The sequence below is a fragment of the Euprymna scolopes genome, chromosome 6, assembly GCF_053919585.1.
Source record: "Euprymna scolopes isolate OS-2025 chromosome 6, ASM5391958v1, whole genome shotgun sequence".
NCBI lineage: Eukaryota > Metazoa > Mollusca > Cephalopoda > Sepiida > Sepiolidae > Euprymna > Euprymna scolopes.
The window spans coordinates 105,648,633-105,671,929 of record NC_136487.1 but is presented as its reverse complement, the minus strand read 5'-3'; the positions used below and the strand labels follow the sequence as shown (position 1 = coordinate 105,671,929).

Here is a 23,297-nt window from a genome sequence, read left to right as displayed (position 1 = left end):
TATTTTCATAATTTAGAAATGTTTTAAATGTTAATAAATTTATAGTCGATCCACTCATTTTTGTATAACTACTAAATAAAAATTATTTGTATGAGTTCTTGAAATTCAAAGATCAACACAAAACAAAGAATCAAATGCATGAACAATATTTTCAAAACTTTGTGTTTTTCAAAAAAAGATTTAAAAATTAAACAATTATTTAATGATAACTTACTAATTGCTTCCCATTCTGCTTGTGAGAGAGTTCCCTGAGAAAAAAAAAAAAGATGAAATGTTTAAAGTGAAGAAGTTGTAGTTTGATTGAGAATTATTTTTCTTAAGAAGTTTTGGAAATTCTACATCACTTAATGTTATTTTATACAAATTTTCTACAATCCAAAATAGTATAAACTAAAATTAATCAAAAGTTAAAAGCTTGTTAAAACTTTGGTCATAGACATTTTTCTCTTGAGTAATAACTGGGCAAGAAATAAAAAGATATATGTTAAACGGAAGGGGCAAGTAAATTTTATTTTTTTTATGGAAGACAAAGCATTAGCAGATTTAACAAAACAGAGAAATGACACATATGCAAAATGCAACTCAATATTAAAAATATAAACAAAGTTCTAATCTTTAGAAGTGTGGATAAAATCCTAAAAAACTCCCCAAATTATCATTTTTATCAGAAATGCAGTAAGTATACAATCTTTTTGGTTACATTGATACTCAATTAAAATTTGACAGTTCAAAATAAATTAAAAGGAAAACTTATGGATGTATTTATTTATCAATAAAAATAATAATGGATGTAAAAAATTATGGAAAATAAATAAAATTTTAATAATTCACTAATCAAAGTCCATGAACTCCAAACAGCAAACGACAGCGTGTCATCTTCAGAAGGGGAGATAATTTTCTAGGACAAGTTTGGTTGATGTGAATATCGTTCAGAGTTGGTTAACTCTGAATATCAAAATGATTTATATAAAAAAAATGATATTTTTGCACCAACCTAATATATTTGGAGATTTTTCTGTTATCTTATTTTGAACTGCCATATTTCAGAAGTCTTAATATGAATAATCATCATTTTTCTAACAATCCCATTGAACTTCTTTAGTTCTAACACTTAGTGTTATAAGGGACATAACTACATATCGAACCGGATACGAAACAGGATATAAAAGAGCTACCATTTTAAGGTGGGGGCGTCTTGTCTTGTTTTGCAGTCTCGCGTCTTACACTCTACAAGTGTACTCTGGTTAACCAAGCTTCCCAGGGACGAGCACTTAGCTCTCACACGCTAAGTTCCTTTTCTTTACCTTCACTGACATTTATCTAACTTCAAAAGCAGTCATATTTTTGTTGAAAAACAGTTTGTTCGTTATTGTTTCGGTAAATTAATTAGAACTATTTATTGTGTGAATTTGAAAAAGTGTTAAGTGTTATTATTACATTGTTGAAGCAGTTTATTTTGCAAAACTTGTAGAAATATTGTTGCTAATTTGTGAAAACGCATATTTACAAACTTTTGTAGAATCATTGTTGTAAATTTTGGAAAGACATTTTTTAAGTTAAAATGGAACAATTGGCTGAGTTGACGAAGGTGCTAACTCTTAGCATTCAGGAAGTCAAAAATGACAACAATTCTTAGTGCAACAACAATTACAACAACAGCAAGAAATGACACAAAAAACGTTAGAGGCACAACAAGAACAAACAAAAATATTTCAACACCAAATGTCGACTCAACAAAAGAATTTAGAAAAATTAATTCAAACCTCGACAACTGAGAAAAAAAACAATTTTTCTGCAGAGGGTATTTCAAACTCTTTGTCGGAATTTCATTACTCTCCCAATACTGCCGTTACATTTCCAGCATACTATAGAAGGTATGAAACAGGTTTTACAAAGAGGTTTTTACGGACTGGACCGACGAAGAAAAAGTTACGCTGTTTCTTCAAAAACTGGGTACTGACGAAAACATCAAGTATGCTAACTTAATTTTACCCACAAAACCGGAGGAAGTGACCTTTGAAGAGACAATTAATACGTTATCTAGAATATTTGATAAAAGAGATAGCCTTTTCCACTCTAGATATAAATGTTTAAATTTACAGAAATCGGAATCTGAAGACTATCTAGAGTATGCTTGTACTGTAAATTGCTTATGTGAATCATTTAAATTAAATGAAATTTCTGCGGATTTATTTAAATGTTTAATCTTTGTGCAGGGACTCACAGCACCAAGGGACAAAGATATCAGATCCCGGATCCTGACAATTATGGAGTCGGATCCAAATATAACTATACAAAAAGTTACCAAGAAATGTCAACGTCTCATTAATATCAAGAGAGACAACACCCGCTTTGAAGAAAAAAGCGTTTACATGTAAAAAGGCAAAGGACCTCTAGAATGTACAAGACGCAAGAACAAAAGACCTCCAGAATACACAAGGACCAAAATTGTGAATATGAGACACACCAAAAAGACCTGCTGGTTCAGGAATAGGATATGTTACGAATGTGGATTCAGAGGCCACAAGGGAACGTACTGTGACCAGAAGAAAAAGTGAACGACCAACAAAGTAAATGTACTTCGCACAAGGAAAGAGAACAGTTGCGAAAGGCGTAAATATATCGATGTTCACATAAATGGACATCCTGTAACATTACTCCTGGATAGTGGTGCGGACATCAGCATCATAGATGAAGATATCTAGAGAAGGATCGGTCGACCTGAACTAATGGAAACCAGTAAGATGGCGAAAAGCATGTGCGGCAAAAAGTTGGAATTCAAAGTAGAACTGAGGTGCAACGTGACATTTGGTGGTCAGACGCGCAAGTCCAAAGTGTACGTGGTACCAGGAAGGAAGACAAGTCTATCTGGAATCTCCAAAGAATGATCCATGATATCGACAGCATGTTTGCTTATAAAATACAGTTAGTCCAAGAGTTGCAATCTGCAGATCACAAAAAGAGATTAGAATATGCCATGATAATTCAGGATTTAGTGAATGATGACCAAAATTTAAAAATTTATCATGTTTGACAAAGTGCATTTACATTTAACTGGCTTCATTAAGAAACAAAATTGTCGAATTTCGGCAACAGAAAACCCCAGAGTTATTCAACAGCACAAACTACACCCCATCAAATGCACAGTATGGTGTGGTGTAACTGCTCAAGAGATAATTGGGCCTTATTTTTATTGAGAATGAGGATCACAGTAGCAGAAGTTATTTAGAATATTTTTCAGCACATGAATCAGTTGAACTGCAGAAAATGTATTGCATTGAAGCAATATCTTTAGATTTAAAAGAAGACTAAACTTTTGAAAAAACTATGTTGCAAAAAGAAATCTTGAAATTTTTCAACTATTACAGGGAGATTAAAAGTGAAGATAGCAGCAAATTCCAAGTTTCATCCAAATCTTGTTCAAAAGCACAAATCTGCAAATAAGAATTGAACATTATTTTCTTTCCCTTTCAACCCAAAAGTTTGATTGGGTGAGGAATCCCTTCTTTAGAACTTGAATTTAAGAAAAGAGAAAGAACTTTATAGATTCCAGTCAGGTTGTAAATTCAAGATGAAATTTATAGACTTATCTCTGGACAAATTCTGGATTTCAGTGAAAAAATATCTTGCTTCAGTTTTCTGCTTCTTACGTGTGTGAGCAATCTTTTTCTTATTTGATAAGTATTAAGAGCAAGAGAACAAAGAGAGAAACTGTATTTCAATAAAAGAAGAAACGTGTGTGCTTATCAAAGATTCAACCTCAAATTAGGAATTAGTGTTCCTGCTGTGTTCGGAGAAAGGGGATGTCAGAATCATTGGATATTCTAATAATAAGCAGACAAGCTTATTGTATTTTTAAAACAATTATTTACAGAACGATATTCAGCATCAACCAAAGTCAGCATATTGTCTTCCATTCTCTCTTTGGAACTCTCTAGTCTTTACAAAAATCTATAAAGGGCAATAACTTTTACTTTCTTTATTTAAAGTTATTCCCCCTTTTAGAGCTTTCACCGTTCCAAAAGACAAATGTTACATTGAAGAAACATTTAATTCTGAGACAATATGTTTTTGTTTGTATTTATTGTAACTGATATTGCTTCTTCAATAAATTATTTCAATTATTTTTTGTGAATAAAAGGGGGGGGGGCAAGACTTATTTGTTTTTTTATGTGTTTGAACAAATTATCAGAAAAATATGTTGCATTTTTTTTTTCCAAAATTGAGAAACCTTTTTTTTTGTTTTTTTTACCTAATCATAAAAAGAAAATTATTACTTGCGTTATGAAAGAGAAAACAAATAAGATTGTAAAATATTTACTTATGTAGAGTTCTTTAGGACATCACTATTATCCAAAGGTAAAAAGGTCGAGAAACACTATTATATAGTTTAGAAGAAAACAAAAATATTTCCTTCCCTTTTTAGAATTGTTTGAAGCTCACAAAAATACTCCTTTTTTTATGTTGTTTTAAATGTAATTTGACAAAATGACGTTTTTGACAGAGTTTAATGATTTTTTTCTTTTTCTTTTGGAGAAGACAATTACCTACAACTTGATTATTTTTCTATCTAAATTTAACACTAACTTTTCACTGGAGATGCAACTAGCTTTGGTTTGGTTTCAGTCGCCAATCTCAACAAATTTTTTTTGAAAAGAATTCTAGTTTCTTCCTCATCTGTGGAGAAGACAAAAAATCTGACATATCTCTTCTTTTTCTCTAATTAAATACAATTGAACAATAATTAAATATATGCTAAAACATCAAAATATAATAGGATTAGGTTTTAAGCTTCAATAAACTTCATACTAGAATTATCCACATTAAGCAGTTCTAAGTGACGTCAGTATATTAAGAATTCAATCCTTAGTATGTTAATTAAGTTTATAATATAATAACATTTCTATTTGGTTGTGGCTTGTGGATAAATTAAAAGGTTTAAGTTCTGTATAGATTTTTGAGTTTAACAAAGATTCTCAAATTTGAAAAGATGTATCTGAGAAAGGTTAGAGGCTAAATCTGTCAAAACAGAATAATACCGGGAATAATACAAAAATTTAAATGACTTACAGCTTTAATTGAGTGCTGTGAATCCTGGTGCTTTTCACTTGATACAGACTTTTCTAGAGTTTCTTTAGCAAATGCATAATCGTCTTGACTGCTGCTCATTAGCTTTAACATATCATCAGTAGGAAAGGTCTACAAACACAAAATAAAGAATACATAAAACAATATCAAGGAATAAAAGAAAATATTTCATCATCAAAAGTTTTTATTGAATATACGTTGTGGATGACATCCAACATGGTCTATTTTGGGAGTTGGAATTATCAAAGACTTATTTGTTTTTTTATGCCAATTGTTTTGAAAGTCTGAGAATTTGTGTATAATTAGGACAAGTTGTTTTGAACTAATTGTGATTTTATCAACTTGGGTGAATAGTGTAAAAGAAGCTCAAAATGATTTGAATTCTGCAAATACCACCAGTGGTTAAAAATTATAAGTTTTAGATGCTGAAATTTGTTTTTCATTGAACATTTTTCTTTAATAATGCTAGATAAAAAAAAAAAAAAAAAAAAAACAGCAGGCCAAAATATGAACCTCCCTATTTCAAGAAATTCAGTAATTTCTCCATTTATTTTTTTAAGCGATTCTTATGAAACTTGGTATTCTTATGGAAAATCATGTGCTTTTTCAGATTATGTCGTCAGATTTTATGTATCTTGTTACTTTAAGCTATGAATTATAAATTAAATGTGTAAATCTCAAATCAAGAATAAAACCATTTTTTAAAGTATTACACGGCACTAAATGTTTCCTTCAACAAGGTTGTAGCAGGTTACTTTCAGTTTTTCATAGTAAGGTCCTGTATATATTTCCTCTATAATATGATGGAAAAAAATAATAAAATCAGCTAAAGCTTGTAACTCTAGCACTGCCACCCAGATTAAGTTCAAATGGCAAAAGCTCAACCCCCCCCTCCCAAAAAATGTGGTTACATCTAATAGTAGGTACCGGCAGCCTAAATTTTAAAATCGCCTATGGCTAAATTTGATTCTCTCATAAAAATACACACAAATACAAGAAAAACAAAACAAAAATCATGAAGATATCTTGTTTAGTCTTCAAGTTATGATTATTTTCATATTTGCAAACGTAGCATGAACATGTTTACATTACGACATGGCAACTTTGAAAGCAACTGACAAAAAAGTGACTGGTAAAAACGTCACAAAAGATGCTTTCATCACTCTTAGTATTAGAAGACAATAGGAAATAAAAGTATAATCATATATAATTCAATTTCAGCCTTCATTTTTGAGATGTGAAAAGTGAACATTGCAATATTTATAATCGCAAAATCGCACTGGTGGGCACTTTTTGAAGTACTAGCAAATAAAACTGAATTAAAGAAAATTAAATATGAACATGCAATATAATACTATGCATAGTGGTTATTATGCCTATTTTTTTTTTCAAACAATTCCAGCTGCAAGTTTTTTCATTATAAGTCGATACAGATGTGAAATTTTGCATGCATAATTAATACATATTGTAGAATATAATATCTAATTTCAGCTCTGTACATCTTGTAGTTCTAAAATAATAAACTTAAAAATCGCAATAATTCACTGTTTATCATGGTGAAGTATCGTATATAAGCAAACATACCTGTTCAACACCAATTTACATTCAATACAAAAGGAAACTGCATGTTAACAATAGAGTTCTCTATACAATTGATATTTCCTTGCGATTCTGTTGAACTCTTCGCTAGAAACTGACCACATTCATCCATTTGAGGTGGTTACCTCAAACCCCCAGTCAAACACATACAGAGAAGAGACTTTCTCTACTTCTGACCTTGCCCATATAAAGGCATTTATTTTCACTTTACACTTGTGCAGAAATGTGACTTGTCCTTCTTCACTACTTGTTACAGAAATTACTTGACCTAAATAAAAGTCATCACCATAATATACTGCCACAAACTGTCCTTGTTTGCTAAAGCTGTAGTTTCCAAACTCTGCCTGATCAACTAGAGCACTTTCTTCATCTGTTTCGCTTTGTTTGGCAAGGACATGCCCTTTGCCAGCATACCTTAGAGATGATCGCTCTGATGGCAGGTCTTTTGAATCTATAGCTGTGTGAAAGAGGTGTCTTGCTACAATATCAATTATCTTTTCACAATTCTTGCCAGATACTTCTGCTTGCCCTATCAATTGAATGACACACTTGATGGCATCTTTGGTGTACCGGTTGCTATTATATTCCTTCATAGAAACATTTCTTTTCTCGGCCTGATTAAGAAAATCAAATTTCATAACATAGTTTTATTTTTGGAAAAGTATTTGTTTTTTGTCTAATTTTAATTTTTTGCCAATACTACACTGTGACAAGGCAGTTTGGTACACGAGTGCACATTCAACAGCCTTCGTTTATGCTCGCACATAGTGTAAACGAAGGCTGGGCTGTAAAATGGAAAATAGTCCCAGAGTTCAGGAGTTAATACCATGCAAAAGAAATCAAACAAAAAACTTTTTAGCCAATAATCACAAAAAAAAAAAAAAATGCACCCCTCCCCTCTAAGGTGCCCAGAAAGTGGGTGCTCATTTTAAGTTAAATTTTAATGGAAGCAATTTCTTCATATTATGAAAACTATTTTTTGCGACGGAAACGGTTTTCAGATTCATTTTTAGCACACTGAAATCTACAAAAATACACATTTTGTTATATACGGACGTGAGACGGGCCTTAAAGTAAAATAATACCGCGTCTTCAACATCAGTTGTTTTCATTGTGCTAATTCGATTTTTCTGTCTAGAATAAAATAAATTAAAACAATGAAACTTATGAAGTGAGAGCTATTATTTAGGAAACATGTGGGGGGGGGGGGTTAACTAGTCTGTACTTTCACCTAACAATTTAATAAACGATACAAGAATAAAATATATTAAAACAATAGTATTTATGAAACAAACTATTATTTAGAAAACCATTCTTAACTGTGTGTGTCGTTTTTTGTTTTTTTTAAAGAAAAAAAAAACAATCATTTAAATTAATTTGTTGTGTATCTTTCAAAGTTGCTTTAATTCAAAAAAATGTTTAAAATTATTTATTTGTTCGAAAAAAAAAGGGCGCTCGCCCAGTTTAAATCATTATGAATATGTCATTTCATTTTATGTTTTTAATTAAAAAAAATGTTCCATGAAAAACTTTCCTGTTCTCATTAATTAAATCGAAACATTTCCAATAAAACAATTACGGATATATGTTCTTTCACTTTTTTTATTTACTTTTTTTCATAGTTCTTTACGGAAGTTTAATTTTTTTGTTATTTCATGCTTCAGCCACAGTTTAATATAATGTTCTCCCCTAAATTTGGACAGCATGTGCGTGAAATAAAATGGCGTCTCCAATTTCGGCAATAAAGTGTACAAGCACCGTATTTTCAGTTTACAATTTAAATTATACAAAAATAAAAAATAAATGTTAAAACAATAAAAGAAAACAATAGTACTTATGAAGCAAACATGTGGAAGAGAGGGTGTTTTTTTTTTTTTTGTCTGTTTTTTTTTTAAATTTAGCCTAGTCTGTACTTTCGGTACTTATGCACTTAGCGAACTGTGCTGAAATAACATTTAGAAAGCCACTCTTAACATGGGGAGGAGAGGGTGTTTTGTAACGCTTCTGGACTTTCAACTAACAATTTAATATAAAAAGCTATCGTAAAACTTTTAATTTAATTCGAAAATACTATTTAAAAATAGCGCGGTTTCGCTAAGTGCAACCACCATACTTTCATCTATGGACGACAATAGTTTTTTACGTTTATTCAAACTTTAATTTTATGCAGTCGTATGCCTTGAATTAAATATCTACCATGCACCAAATCATTTTCAAATAAATACAAAATGCTAGAAACGCGCCGTTGAATTTGCTTGTCTAGCATTTTTTACGCTCTTTTGCCAAGTTTGCTTACTTACAGGAAACTGGTTTAGAATGCCGAATAAACGAATATTTAGATACTCAAACGTTTTAAAATTAAATCACTAGTTTTATAAATGGTTTATTATAAATACTCCCTATTTATTTCCCCTCCAAAATGATGCAATATTAATTTAATTTTTGAAAAAATCCAAAATATCGCTTATTTGTTTACATTAAAAAGCTGAACACGTGCTAACTAAATGTTACAAAATACCTCTGAATATTTAAAATATTCAAACGTAATTTTTACAAATTAATGTACAGAAATGGTTTCTTATCTCTTATATTGAAATTGAAGCAGTATAGTTAATTATTTAGTGAAATACCGAAGTCGAACAACTTTCATTCATTGACTCGCACGTTTTCACCGTGTTCACGGTTCACGCAATTTTGTCCAAAAGACTCCCGAGGTGTCAATTTTCTTTCGCCTTGCGCATTTTCGCGAATAAAGTTAGGTACAATTTCTTAGCACCATTTTATAGGAAATTAAATAAACTTTAATTTAATATCACGTTTGCCATGGTTATTATGAATGTTAATTCACTAGAAGCAAATTAAATCAGAAAAAAATTTTAGAAAGAATTTCGCATATTTTTTTTCTTTATATTTGTTGTAATTTTTATACGTAAATAAAGATCATTCTTTGCTTAATTTGATGCTATTTATAGTTTTTTTATTGGTCGAATGGCAAAATAAGAGGTATGATTTTCTTGATTTTTAAAAAAATTAGCAGCTAGCGTTCCACGTCAAAATGTTATCACTTTTGTTGGTGCTATTAAAATAAATCAGTAAAATTGAATTTTTATTCAGCAAATACAAAATAAACACCATACGAAAGATGATTTGCTCTTTCATTTAATATCTATTCTTAAAAAGGGTTACTCTGGATCAAGACAAAAATCTTCATTTTCTCAGTCTAGAAGAATTGCATGAGAAAAAAAAAAGGGTGAAGAGTTCCATCGTTTTTTTCTCAAAATAAACTTGGAAAAACTTGAACAAAAATTATTTTTCAATTGTCAAACTCATAGTGAAAGAGAAGTACTAACAAATTAATACAAAATATATAGTTATTAATATGAAAATGTTTTTCATTTTTGGGGAAGGAATGTAAACTTGCTATGCAGCTATAGCAAAACATTCATTATTCTGTTAGCAATTTGTTGAATGCAATAATATATAATGTTTTAATGAAATTATTGCACTATTAAAAAATCATCAAATATTTATGTTACACCATTAAAACTCACTCTAAAACCATTAAGTTTAAATATGTACATCGAAAGATCTTATTAATTGTAAAACATTCTTAGTTAACTTTGATCAGTTATATCTTCAGTTCTAGAGGTTATAAAACCCCACATCATCTGACACTAGAATTAGTCGGCTAAATTTAAATAGAGTTTTAAAAGAGTTAAAAACATCTCAAGAATATCCAATCAATGCAGATTTTAATTAGAATCTAAAGTAAGAAATAAAAAGTTTGATTTGTCAGGTTTTAGCATTTTTCATTTTTAAGCTGAAATATTTTTTTTCACTTTTAATTGTTTTAAAAATTGGTCTACAAGAAAGATAAGGTTTGTTTAAGCACGTAAAGTGTGATATTTTGCTGATGCTCAACTAAAAAGAAGTTATCAGCTGTTAATACTAATAAAATGATTGAAATTTTTTAAAATTCTAACTTTCACAAAGATAAAGATTAAGTTTGGCTCTATACAAGAAAGACTAATTTTGTCCTGTAATCTGATAAGACCACAAAGCCACAAGAATGACAAAGTTTGGAGAAATGTTCTTCACTAACTTAAAGTTCTTCTTTACCTCTGAAATGTTAACTGAACACTAGACTACGTATCTCATGTAGAGATCAAATGTTAACCCCAGGATGAGTTGTTCTCGATTTCTTAGAACTTATATTGAAGAAAGAAATTTAAAAAACAAAAATAGCATTATTCATGTATTGCGAATAAAAAAAATACTTTCTGTAATGTTAGAAATTATCTTACTTGCAATAGTCATAAATTAGCTTCTTTCATCTTTTCAACATCATCTGTGAGAATGAGTTTACCTTTTTCATACAATTCGTGATGTTTTCAACAACAAAATAAGTGTCCTTATATGCGTGCATGTTTTTATTTTTTCTCTATTGTTTTATACTTGGTTCTTTTCCTGGTAACTGTTTTATCTAGTGATCACTATATAAATAAGTTTTCTTATGTAGAAAGTAATACACAAAGAGATTTTACTAAAATAAATTTTATAAATGATTTTATTTGGAGAGAATTGACTCCAGAGAGAAAGAGAGACTAATTTTATCTAAGTTATGTACATCAGCTCGAAAAAACATGACATCATTCATCGCCATTTGACCTGTTGCCCTTGCCTCAACTTTATATTACTCATCTTAACCCTAGGAATAATTTTAATTCACAGATCTGAGTTATCATGCACTTAGTGTGTGACATTTGTCAAAATTAGTTAACTTAATTGCTATTAACATAGGGTCCATAATATTTAACATATTTTCCTTTATCAAAAAACAATCCTAAGATTTTTATTTCACACTCCTCCTATTCCAAGGCTACATCAGACTATTCATAATAGTTCATTGAGTTGTTAATCTCTATAACCATTCAATTGAATTTATGACTTATAATTTATATATTGACAATATGTTAACTGTTGAAATGGATAATCTTAACAGTTTAAGATGATCCAACAATTGATACTCACTTCAAGAGATTGCATAGCACCAAGCAGTCTTCGGTTTTCACTTGATAAATCAATATTTTCATTGAAAAATTCAGCAAATGTTTTTTTAAATAAAAACTTTAGCCTATGTCTTTCAGCCATTCTGTAGAAAGAAAAGACAAATATTTTTATATTGTAAATTGTAGTTTAATAAAGCAAATAAAAATAGAAGACTTATCTTTATTTGCTTTCTGTTTTTGCATTTCCTACAAAAAATATTTTGATAAGAATTTTTTATTCATGGTTAATGCCATTCAAGAACAGTGTTTATTTTTAAAGAATTAGGAAAGAACTGCTAATTAATATTTATTTGTATACTTATTAGGCAATATTTATTCATCGCATAGTTATTCAAATGAAACTTTTGTTTATCGAACAGGATCAAAGTTCATGCAGATTTTCAATGTCCATTTTCTAGGCCTTCTCCAAACAAAATTAAAATTTTCATGTATTTGATATATTATATAATAAACCAAAAACTTAGTAATTAACAACAGGAAAAATTATTTCCATTTATCTCTTTCATGAAATTGTATAAATAACTGTGTGACCTTTTAACACAAAGTTCTCTACATGCAACAAAACTGGTCAACTATTAACAGCTTAAGTTCCCCACTAAACTATTGTCTAATTTCTTATTTAGTGATTATGATATTTACATTACCTGACCCATTTACATTTGACCAATCAAGTGTGATTAAATATTGCTATTTTCCCCATTGTGGATTGGTCTACACTACATTCATTTTACATTGGAATTTTGAATTTCACTTCCGCTACATTTGTAAAGTACATATAGATAACATTGGGTAGTTTTGCGATAAAGGGGCGTAACTCTTGTATCGATAATACCGGAAATAATAATACAATGCAATTTCAGAAGGATGATTATTTTAAATTTTATTTTTTAAATCTCCAAAAGTATTTTAATAATATTTTAATTAATATGGAAAAAAATATTTTGATAGTATTTATTTTGATTTTATTTTTAATATTCCAACACAAATCTTTACTGGACATAAATTCAATTTTCAAAGCATTTTAAGGCATTTTCCATATTTTCAAGGCTTTTTCAACAATAATAAGAAATAAGATCTTTTTAAGACAAATCTCAAAATTCAAGGTCTTTTCAAGCCTATGTGAACCCTGAGAATGCCAAGAGAATAAATTATAGAATTAAATATTGTATTAAAAATTCTCATGGCATTGTCCAATAAGTTCAATAACTGATTCATTTGTAAGATGAGTATGAAATTCTTGTTTTTTGTGAAATGTTTTTTTTTCCTCATCATCAAGCTAACCTATCTAATCTTCTTTGGAAGTCATTTATTATTTAAAACACAATTTTTATAGACCAGATAACCTTCTGGATACAAATCCAGCGAGTTGATAGGGACCAGGGCCTTTATCAACAGACACCATCTCTGTATGATTGACCACTTAGACTGGTCTAGCAAAAACAATGTCAACATACATTTTTTTCTTTCAAAGTCGGCAATGCTAATCAAATAATGTTTAAAGTGTGAATTTATCAACTTTTTAGTGATGTTATTAAAAAATATTTCTAATTTATTTTTATTAGCAAGATAACAAAATTTTTTTTTTAAAGAAACAAAAGACCAACACCACCTTTTTGTTTTGCTTAAGTTTTTCTTTACAGAACATTTTGATCATTTATGAAACTCAATAATTAGTTAAATGCCACTCAATAATCTTCAAAGAAAAGTAATCAATGATTGTGCTTGAGGGCAGTTATCAAAATTCAGTTTCTGTGGCCAAATAATTTTTAAAAGAAAGATTTACACACTGAGACAGATTTTTGTTATTACTGTGTAATATCTTTTCATTTCTGAATTTTTAAGATGACGATTAGTTGTTTTATTTTCATTCTTCGGACTACTGTTCTTATCTTGAGTGTCATTTTCACAACTTTTTAGTCAATGTAACCTCCGACCTTCTTCAGATTTTTCTGTCAAATTTGGGAATCTGCACAGAATTTCAAACAGAACCTTTTATTTACTTCACAGAGGCAGCATGCTCTCGTTCCATCGGCCATGACTGGATAGAGGTCCTACAATTATATTTTTTCAGTCACCCAAACTGAGGATCAAACCTTCAACTTTCAGGAGGAGGACACTTTTACAATTGAATATTTCCAAGTACTCTAACCACGGCATCATGGGTCCTAGTTACCCCCATGAAATAAAGGGTTTCGTTCGAAATTCTGTGCAGATTCCAGAGTTCAAAAAGATACATGTGAAAGTAGGAGGTTACATCAACTGAAACGTTATGAAAATGACACTCAAGTTGTTCAAAGAATCCAAATATCTATTCATGTAGAGTAATTTACACAAGACCAAGAATTCTAACAAGCCATTTATAAGATTTTTACTGGAGCAACAAAAATATTTTCAACTTAAAACAAAAACTTGAATTTTCTTGTAAATATATAAAAAAATTATGTAAGTTTAAAGATGTATTAAAAACACAAAATGCATATGTACATTTTCAAAAGTTCCATCAAGAGTTTTTTTAAAGTCAATTTAATTAAATTATTTTTCAAAATAAATTGTTTATTAAAATTTATCTTTTCTAGAATTAAAAAAAAAAACTTGTTTAAAACGAAATGAAAACTCATTTGAGTTGAAGACTTTTGTATTTTATACAACTTTTTATTGAATGATATTTTGTTGCATAAATTTTCCAGAGTATTGCTAACAGAATCGAAATATTATTTTTATAATGCATTTACTTCACTCATTCATACAAATATAGATTCAATTGTATTTACATATTTCACATAAATCCTAGTTTTTTAGAGACAAAATTCAAAATAGGTTGAAATGATAATGATTTTTTTTTATCATTTCAACTTCAATTTGAATTTAATCTTACAGAATTAAAAATGTTCAAACAATTTCAGAATTTGTCCTTCAAACTTTGGGAAATGTCGAGATCAAACTGAATTGTGTAATTGGGTTTCATAAACAAAAATGAAATTGACAACAGACGATTTAGTTTTAAGTTCACACAAGATTTGAGATTCTCTTTAACACAATGTCTTCATAAAACTTAATGACACATTGTCACTGGCACCAATTAACTCTTACATCTTAACTTTCATCTCACAAATCAAAACCCGAGATATTAATATAAGTAAAATTTACAATAATATCCAAGAATTAAAAATGCATTCTAAGTTGTAGTTTTTGTCAACATTAGAAATAGATGTAACTTTTAATCAGTTTTTCTATGCCATCAGGATTTTTAATAAATTTCAATGTTTCATGTTAAAGGTAAAAAATCAAAAACAAATTATTCAAAGTAAACCTACTTTTTTAAAACTGGAAAATAAACAAGAAATTCTGGGCAATCAACAACACCTTCAAGACGGAACCAATATTGAGCACCAAACAACGGAAAGTTTTCTTTGTCTTTACATTCGAACTCAACATTGAAAACATCATTACCAAAACTATTTCCTTCAGCAGCTCTTATTCGACGGCTAAAAAAGAAAAAAACATTTATATATATAAATTACTTATTAAAGGCTTTTTAAATGCAAACACAATTTTTCATGTTAATAATAAGTGGCCTTCTTTTGTAATGTTCTCATTTTTAACCCTAAAACAATTGTATTCAAATTACTATTAAGATAAATTGTGTTGTGACATACATATATAAAAAGGAAGAGAGATGAATGCAAATTAAGAGAGGTAATAAGTCACAAAAGACATTAATATACATTAGTATTTTTTAAAATAAAATATTACATTTTAGTTTAAAAACATCTGGAAAGATTTCATTTATTTTATATAATGCCAAAACTAAGTAATCTGAATAGGCTTACATTTTGGTGAAAATAAATTACATTAATAATAAATACTAATTATTATCCTATTGTCGAGTTTTCTTACCTTTTTATTACATATGCAGTCAACTAAATTATTTTCACACTCAAAAATATTGAATATTTTGACCCATTTTTTTAAAATTTAATATGCTTTTGTTGATACTTTATAATTACAGAAAAGATAAAAATAAAACTTGACTTTGACAAGAAAATTCTCATGCGCAGTCTCTCAATTCAATTTTCTGTGGTTCATGCAGGCATTGGGTACACAAGAAGTGCAATGTAATTAGTGGTAGGTTGACATAGGACAACCAGTTTGTATAAGAAGTGTTAGACAACAGAAACAAATGTGAACTCAGGTATGGAGAAAGTCTATTTGGATGGTGAAATTACTGAGGTTGTTCAGAAATTTTGTTTATTTCGAGCAGAGAACTTGTCATTACTAACTAGCAGAGCATTACCACTGTTAACCAAGTGAAGGATCTATCAGACATGTATATGCAATTTGATGATGTATGGAAATGAAAAGTAGCCAATGAGGATCGAGGACAGGATGGTATGAGAATGATGTGTTGAATGTGTAATTGGAGTCTTTAAGACAGATCTGATCAACCAAAAGGCAGATTAAATTTGGACAATATAAGGATATGAATACAGAACAGATGATGATGTTATAGCCAAGTTAAAAGAATGGATGAGTGTTGCTGGGTTAGTAGATTTAGAACAATTGAGGTAGTAAGACCAACAGTGGAAGGCCAATGAAAATATTGGAAGGAAATTATAAGGATGAATTTGAAATAAAGGCCCAGCCAGAGATAGGTTAGTTTGGAAGTAAATTTCTGAAAGCTGTCCAACACATGTCAGCATGTAAAATGGGTGTTAAACTTAATTATGATGAAATTTACTAAATATAAGAAAAACTAATAATGTTGTGAAATTTGTACCAATAATTTTGTCTTTTCCTCTTTTTTTTCTTTTTTTTAGCGTTAAACTCTAATTTATGATTTAACAGCACTATGAGGCAAAACAAAATACATTTTTTAATTCTTTGTTCTAATATTAAAATAAAAATTTATTTAAAATTATTTAGATATAACTTTTAATCAAAATAATAAAACCTTACAGAAAGCTAATATTCTACTGCACATTCCAATCACCCCCGCCCCCGGCCCCATATGAAACAGTGAATATGTGATACTAATAAGATGATCTGGGTCACTAAGTGCTGAGAGTGGGGGGAACAATAGACAAATAGGAAATGTCTTACAATAAACAAAGAGATAGGAAATGATAAACAATGAATCTGTATTTTTAGATCAAGCTTTTAGATTTGATGACATTACAAATCTGACAAAGAGAATCAATGACATGGTGAGAGGGTGGGGATCAATGAGATGCTCAGAGAGGGAAGGGCAGCTTCCGGTTAGCCAGGGTGGGGGGACTTGAAATCACAACACCGGGTAAGTTAGCAGCCGGTAATAGTTGACTGGTGGACAGTAGGAGTTTGAATGCCACTGAAGGTGGATTATGGTTTGGACCAGATGAGAGCCCTTGAATAACTGGAGATGAATTAATCAACTAACCGACAAAGACAGCCTCGACAGTAGATTTAAATGTGAATCTCGTTGACATGAGAAAATAAAGATAAGATAAAAAGTTGAAGCTGAACATTTTGTTCAGCTTCAACTTTTTATCTTATCTTTATTTTCCATGGCACACACAGCGTTTAAGGATCAGCAGCCTGTCGGTGGGCCACGTGTGGTCACAGATACACTAATAAAATAACAGTAAACGAAATATAATTTAGTTTAATCCACCCTATAATAAATTGGCAAAGTATTTGGAGGATATTGTCATAGAAATTATAAGCTATCCAACATTATCAATAGGAGTATAAAGATTAGTAATTGTTATATGAAAAATATGCAAACAATAATGAAAAAAGAAAAACTATTCAGACTGTTCCCTGAAAGGATAGAGTACTGAATTCCCAAAGAGATTTATTGCCACTCAAATTCCAGGAATACTTACACAAGTTCATAACAGTTTGTTGTTGTTCCTATAAAGTAACCACCTGGTTTTAGACACTCCGATGCATTTCTCAGCATCATGTTTGCCTGCGGGTAACTTTCAAAAGAATAATGGAATGCAAATTGACAACTGACAAGATCAAACTGTAATGCAGGATCTGTGTACATTTCTTTCAATCTTTGCTAAAAGACAATGAAAAAGTTCAACATATTAAGTGTACTTTTCATATAATATAGCACGTTAAAAACAGAAATTGCAATTTTTCTTATATATCATTTATTATAAAAGCAACATTTAATTAACATTTATTCATTTCTTTAACATTAAATCAACATTTACTAATCTTGTTCAAATAATTTTAATAATTTACATAAGAGTTCAGAGATCAGACAAAAAATATCTCACTCCAATTCCGATACTTCAATTTTTGTATATAACAATTTTAATTTGTATATAACTTAAACTTCTGACTTAAAAATTTTTTTTTTAAAAAATGGATGAATTTTTCAATTTCAGTTAATTTTGTAGCAATAAATGTTGACGACAGATTCTTTTCATAATTTTTTAATAACTTTAAGTAGAAAAATAAAAGCTGACTATGATGCTAATGTGCTCCCATATTTACTTTTTGTTTGATGTTTCAGTTTATGTTTGATTTTCTTTTTGGCAAATTTATTGAAAATTAATCCTGAACATTTTTTAACATAAATTTTGAATTTTTTTCTTATGCTTGTTCATTTGTTTTTTTAACAAAAATTACTTTATTGGCAAAAAGTTCATAATTAGTCATCTATATATATATTAAAAAAAAAGGCAAAATGTGTATATGTGTGTATTTTTTGTGTACGTTCGGCAAAGGCTTGGGGGGGGGGCATTCAGGCCGGTTACTGTTTCTTAGAACCTTTTATATGCTATCTAGTTTATAATATCTACGATTTACAGAAACGAGGTCGCATGTATCTTTAATTTGGGTGACTTTTACACGCTATTTTCACGATATTTCTTGGTTTACGCCTGTTTGTTTGGTGGAACTGAATACGTAGCAAACGATTTTTGCTGGCACTCGTGGCAGGGATGTCTAGAAAAGCAATCGGCTTTGATCAATGCCACCAAAACCCATCATATCAGACAATTGCTATTCATTTGGATACTCCCCTTTTTATGGGGTGCTGGTTTTCCCCCATCATCTTTGGGGGAAACAAACAACATACGCAGAAACTGGCTTGCAGCCAAAGTTAAGTGCGTTTCATTCCCTTTGACTTGATGTTTAACCTCATTTACGCACCTGTCACTTTGTTTAACTTTTAAATCGTGTAATTTCACCCATTCTCAGTTCTCTGCCCACATAGCGAGGCAGTAACTTATCAGCCTATTGACCTCAAGGGTTCAGGTTCGAGTCTACCTACCTACCAGAATTTTTTTTTCTTTTACACCTCCAAACACCTAGGCAACGCCGGGTACCCCCGCTAGTCTATATATATATATATATATATATATATATATATATATATATATATATATATATATAAGGCAAAAGTGTTGCGCGCATTTTTGCACATCCAAGAAAGGCTTTTTTCTCCGGGGTTAGGGGTTACTATGTTTAGAACATTTTATATACCCCCTAAATCATAATATCTATGATTTGCGAAGGAACAGCGTATCTGGATTTATTTTGATTGACTTATAAAATAAGATTTGCACTATTCCGTTGTGTCATGTGTTTGTTCGGCTTTTTAGTATAAATAAAGTGAAAGTAATGTAGCGAAGACAATTGCCCGGCCTTCCCACTGGGGGGGGATGTCCAGAAAGCAATGAGGTTTATTCAATGCATTGAAACCCGTCATATCAGACAATTGCTATTCATTTGGACTGATTTTCCCCCAACATCTTGGGGAAACAAAACAAAATTAAAAAAAAACTGTCTTGCAGCCAAAGTTAAGTGCAGGATTTCGTTCCGCTATGGCGAAATGTTTGACTTTTTTTTTTTTTTTTTTTCACTTTTTCCTCCTTCACAGTATGGATTCGAGCTTGCCTACCTACTACAACTTTTTTTTTTTTTTGCTCAACTAACACCCTTACACACACACCTCTACTTTTTTTTCCGTCTTCATGCCACGGGTTCGAGCCTGCCTGCCTACTAACACTTTATTTTTGCTCAACACACACCTACAAATATCCGGGCAACGCCGGGCACCCAGCCTAGTTAAGAATATAAATCTTACCTGTCTGTTTAAATGTATGCATGTATGTATGTATGTCTGCCGTAAACTTTCGACAGAGGCGACAGATTTTCATGAGATTGGTATTGTTTTGAAACTCAACCCTTCAGACGACAAATATAAAAAAACTGGACAAAAACATTAATTCCTTCACCCTCAACTGGGCACTTTTCTACAGGGAAGGGTCACTTTTTTGCCAATATTTTTGAAAGTCATCCCCTATTTTCGATTGACTAGCCTTAATTTAAACCTACGTAACTTCCGGTTTGGCGATGGGCCCAACAGCAAAGACCTCACTTTTTTTTTCATGTTCTTCTCCTCCTTCATGGTATGAGTTCAAGCCTGCTTGCCTACCACCACTTTCTTTTTTTTTTATTTTTTGTTTAACACACGCCTCCAAACACCCGGGCAACGCCGGGCACCCAGGCTAGTTTGTAATAGGTTGTTATCAATTCTTTTATATTTTGATATTTTTAAGTTCATATAAAATCGATTATAAATAACTGTTAAATATTGAATGTAAAATATTTAACATGTCCTATTCCTAATGTGACATTAACCATAAATCTATATATATATATATGAAAGCGAAAATGTATGTGTGTATGTATGTATGCTTTTCCTCGATGTCCACAAAAGGCTTCTTTCAGAGAAGCGCTTGCTCGGTTCACAACTTCTTAAAACTTTTTATATCATCTATAAATTGTAATATCTCAGAGTTACCCACGGAGCTCGCCTGTCTATTTAATTTTATTGACTTTCAAACGTTAATTATTCGACATTTCCCCGCATCGGCACGCATTACATTCGGTTTTCGGTATAAAAAAAGCGAAACTCGACTCTAATCACAGGCCGAAAGCCAGTTGTCTCAAGAGAGCTAAGTAACGTTTGTTCAATGTCGACTTCGTCATATCAGACTGTAGCTTTCATTTTGCTGCTCCTAATAAACAGGGAGCGGATTTTTAAAAACAAACAAACCGATTTATTCACCTCATTCAAAACTGTCCCGCACAAAATAACTGCTGAATACCTATCGTCGTCACGTCAATCAAAAACGCACACCTGTTTGTTTGTTTTTTAACACTTTACTATTTTCCAACTGCGCATCGTGAAGGCATCGGTTTTTTTTTTCATATTTTCGGGGTTTTTTCATATACCCTGAAAAACACCCGGGCAACGCCGGGTACCCCTCGCTAGTAATAAATAAATATGCAAATAGGGTATACACAGTTGATTTTATGAGAAAAGATCTCAATTCTTTCAGCACTACTTAGATTACATATAATATATATATATATATATATACACACACACTCAGTGGCGTAGCATCAGCTTTTGCCGCCTGGGGCGGTCGTTAAAGCCCTCAAAATGTTTATTTTCATTGAACTAATGTTTACAATTCTCTTCAGATTAATGTTTACACAATTCCCCTTTTTTAAATTTTAATTTAATTTCTTTTCAATAATTTGAATAATAATAAGTATACAAACATTAATCTGAAGGGAATTATGTAAACGTTAATATGAAACAAAAGAAACCAAATTTTTTTTTTTTTTTTTTTTCAAAGCAAAAACGTAGAATTCAAATTACAAAAAATGTTAAATTAAATTAATTAGCTACACAAACAAATATATATATATATATCTATAAAAGTGAAAATGTCTGCGTCTGTCTGTGTACATTTCCCTACCAAATAACAGTCAATTTTCGGTCTACACATTCGAGATTTCACATACTGAGATTTGGGAAAATCTTTTTAATCGGTTTTCGGACAAAAATTTGGCTGTTAAGGGGTCTAAGTTCAACAATTTGACCTTTGAGAACTCTACCAAACTCCTCCACCAATTTGGGGTCTAAACACTAGAAATTTTAGATATAGGTTCCTTGGACGTTATAATTTGATTTGAGCCCAAAATTAATGTTAAAGGAACATAATTGGGGTCAAAGTTTTAAAAAATAACCTGTGTGGTCTCTACCAAATTACTCAGCTAATTTTTGGTCTAAACATTTAAAATTTTACATAAAGTGTATTCAGATATAGGGCAAGCTTTTTAATCGTTTTTTTTTCTTCTGAAAATTTGGCTTCCAAGGAGTCAAAGTTCAAAAGATTTTACCTTTGCGGTCTCTAGCAAACTTTTAAGCCAATATTGGGTCTACACATTTGAAATTTTATATAAAGGGTACTCAGACATGCAGCAAGCTTTTTATTCAGTTTGGGGGCGAAAATTTGACTGCCAAAAGGTCAAAGTTGACAGAGTTGACCTTTGCAGACTCTACCAAACTCCTCCATTTGGGTCTAAATACTTACAATTTTAGATGTAGGTTACTTGGACATGGACTATCATTTTTAACTTTATTCAGTCCCAAACATTAAAATGTTAAGTGGTCATAATTGGGGTAAAATTTTTTTAAATTCGACCTCTGCAGTCTCTACCAACTTTTCTCTATGGTAGTTAAGGAAGCCTGTTATATAGAAAGGTATTACCGTACATATTCACACTTTTTAATATATACATATGCATATAAGGTTATGAACAGTACATAGGACCCGAGCAAAGCCGCGCTGAACTGTTAGTATAATAATAAATTTTAATGAAAACATTTGGAAACCTGAAAATGTTTTGAAACGATAAAATCATTTTTATTTACTTTTTTTTACAAATTTTTGCCAAATAACATGGCTGCATCAAAGAGAGGATAGTCCGATATAGGTTTCGTTTTTTTCTTTATAATGTTATTATTAAGAAGTCGAGCCTCTCGAAAAAAAAAAAAAGTCCTGTATCTCCCCCTTTTGAAATCCTTGTGTGTAATCACTCGGTTTAAGCGCAAAATTTAAGAAATGGAAAGTCACACATTTTAGAGAACATTTTTTTCTAATAAATTTAAATGAAAATTTGAAAACATGAAATAAATTTAATAACATGAAATAAATTTAAATGTAAATTTGAAAACCTGAAAAGGTTAAGAAATGATAAAATCATTTTTATTTACTTTTTTATTGTTGTTATTACCGAATTTTCACAAAAAAACCTGGCTGTATCAATGAGAAGATAGTCCGTCTTGTATCTGTGTTTTTTTAAATCCGTGTGTGTAATCGCTTGGTTTAAGTGCGAAATTTAAGAAATTTGTTGTTGTTAATGTTTCAATCATTTTAAAAATAGTTAAAAAAGTTTTTTTTAAAGAAATGTATTTATGAATTGAAAATAAGACTATAAATTTATTTTTGTGATAGAACTATCACAAGGCATCAAGTCAGTTGAAAATTTACAAACATACTTTTTGTGCGTTTTTTTTTTGGCAAAGTTATCAATAACTATCAAAATTCACTCTATCGACAAGTTCCCTTTCTATGGAGAGGATTGCCTTGTCTGGCTCATTTTTGATGAGCTTCAGTTTCGAGAAAGAGCACTCACAGCTGGCAATGCTACTAGCTTGGGTAAGGAAAATGCGCAGCAAGA

General features: G+C 30.5%; 1 protein-coding gene across 1 annotated transcript in view; it reads right to left on the bottom strand.

The window, feature by feature from the left end:
* Positions 1-23,297, bottom strand: part of LOC145277835 (mRNA cap guanine-N(7) methyltransferase-like) — a 114,708-nt gene that overhangs the window by 1,463 nt on the left and 89,948 nt on the right. Inside the window, exons 6-10 of the mRNA XM_080129760.1 lie at positions 17,621-17,802; positions 15,071-15,241; positions 11,719-11,839; positions 5,071-5,199; positions 215-248 (exon numbers count right to left, since the gene is read on the bottom strand). Coding sequence (XP_079985886.1) covers positions 215-248; positions 5,071-5,199; positions 11,719-11,839; positions 15,071-15,241; positions 17,621-17,802 — 637 coding nt within the window. The remainder of the gene's footprint in view (positions 1-214; positions 249-5,070; positions 5,200-11,718; positions 11,840-15,070; positions 15,242-17,620; positions 17,803-23,297) is intronic.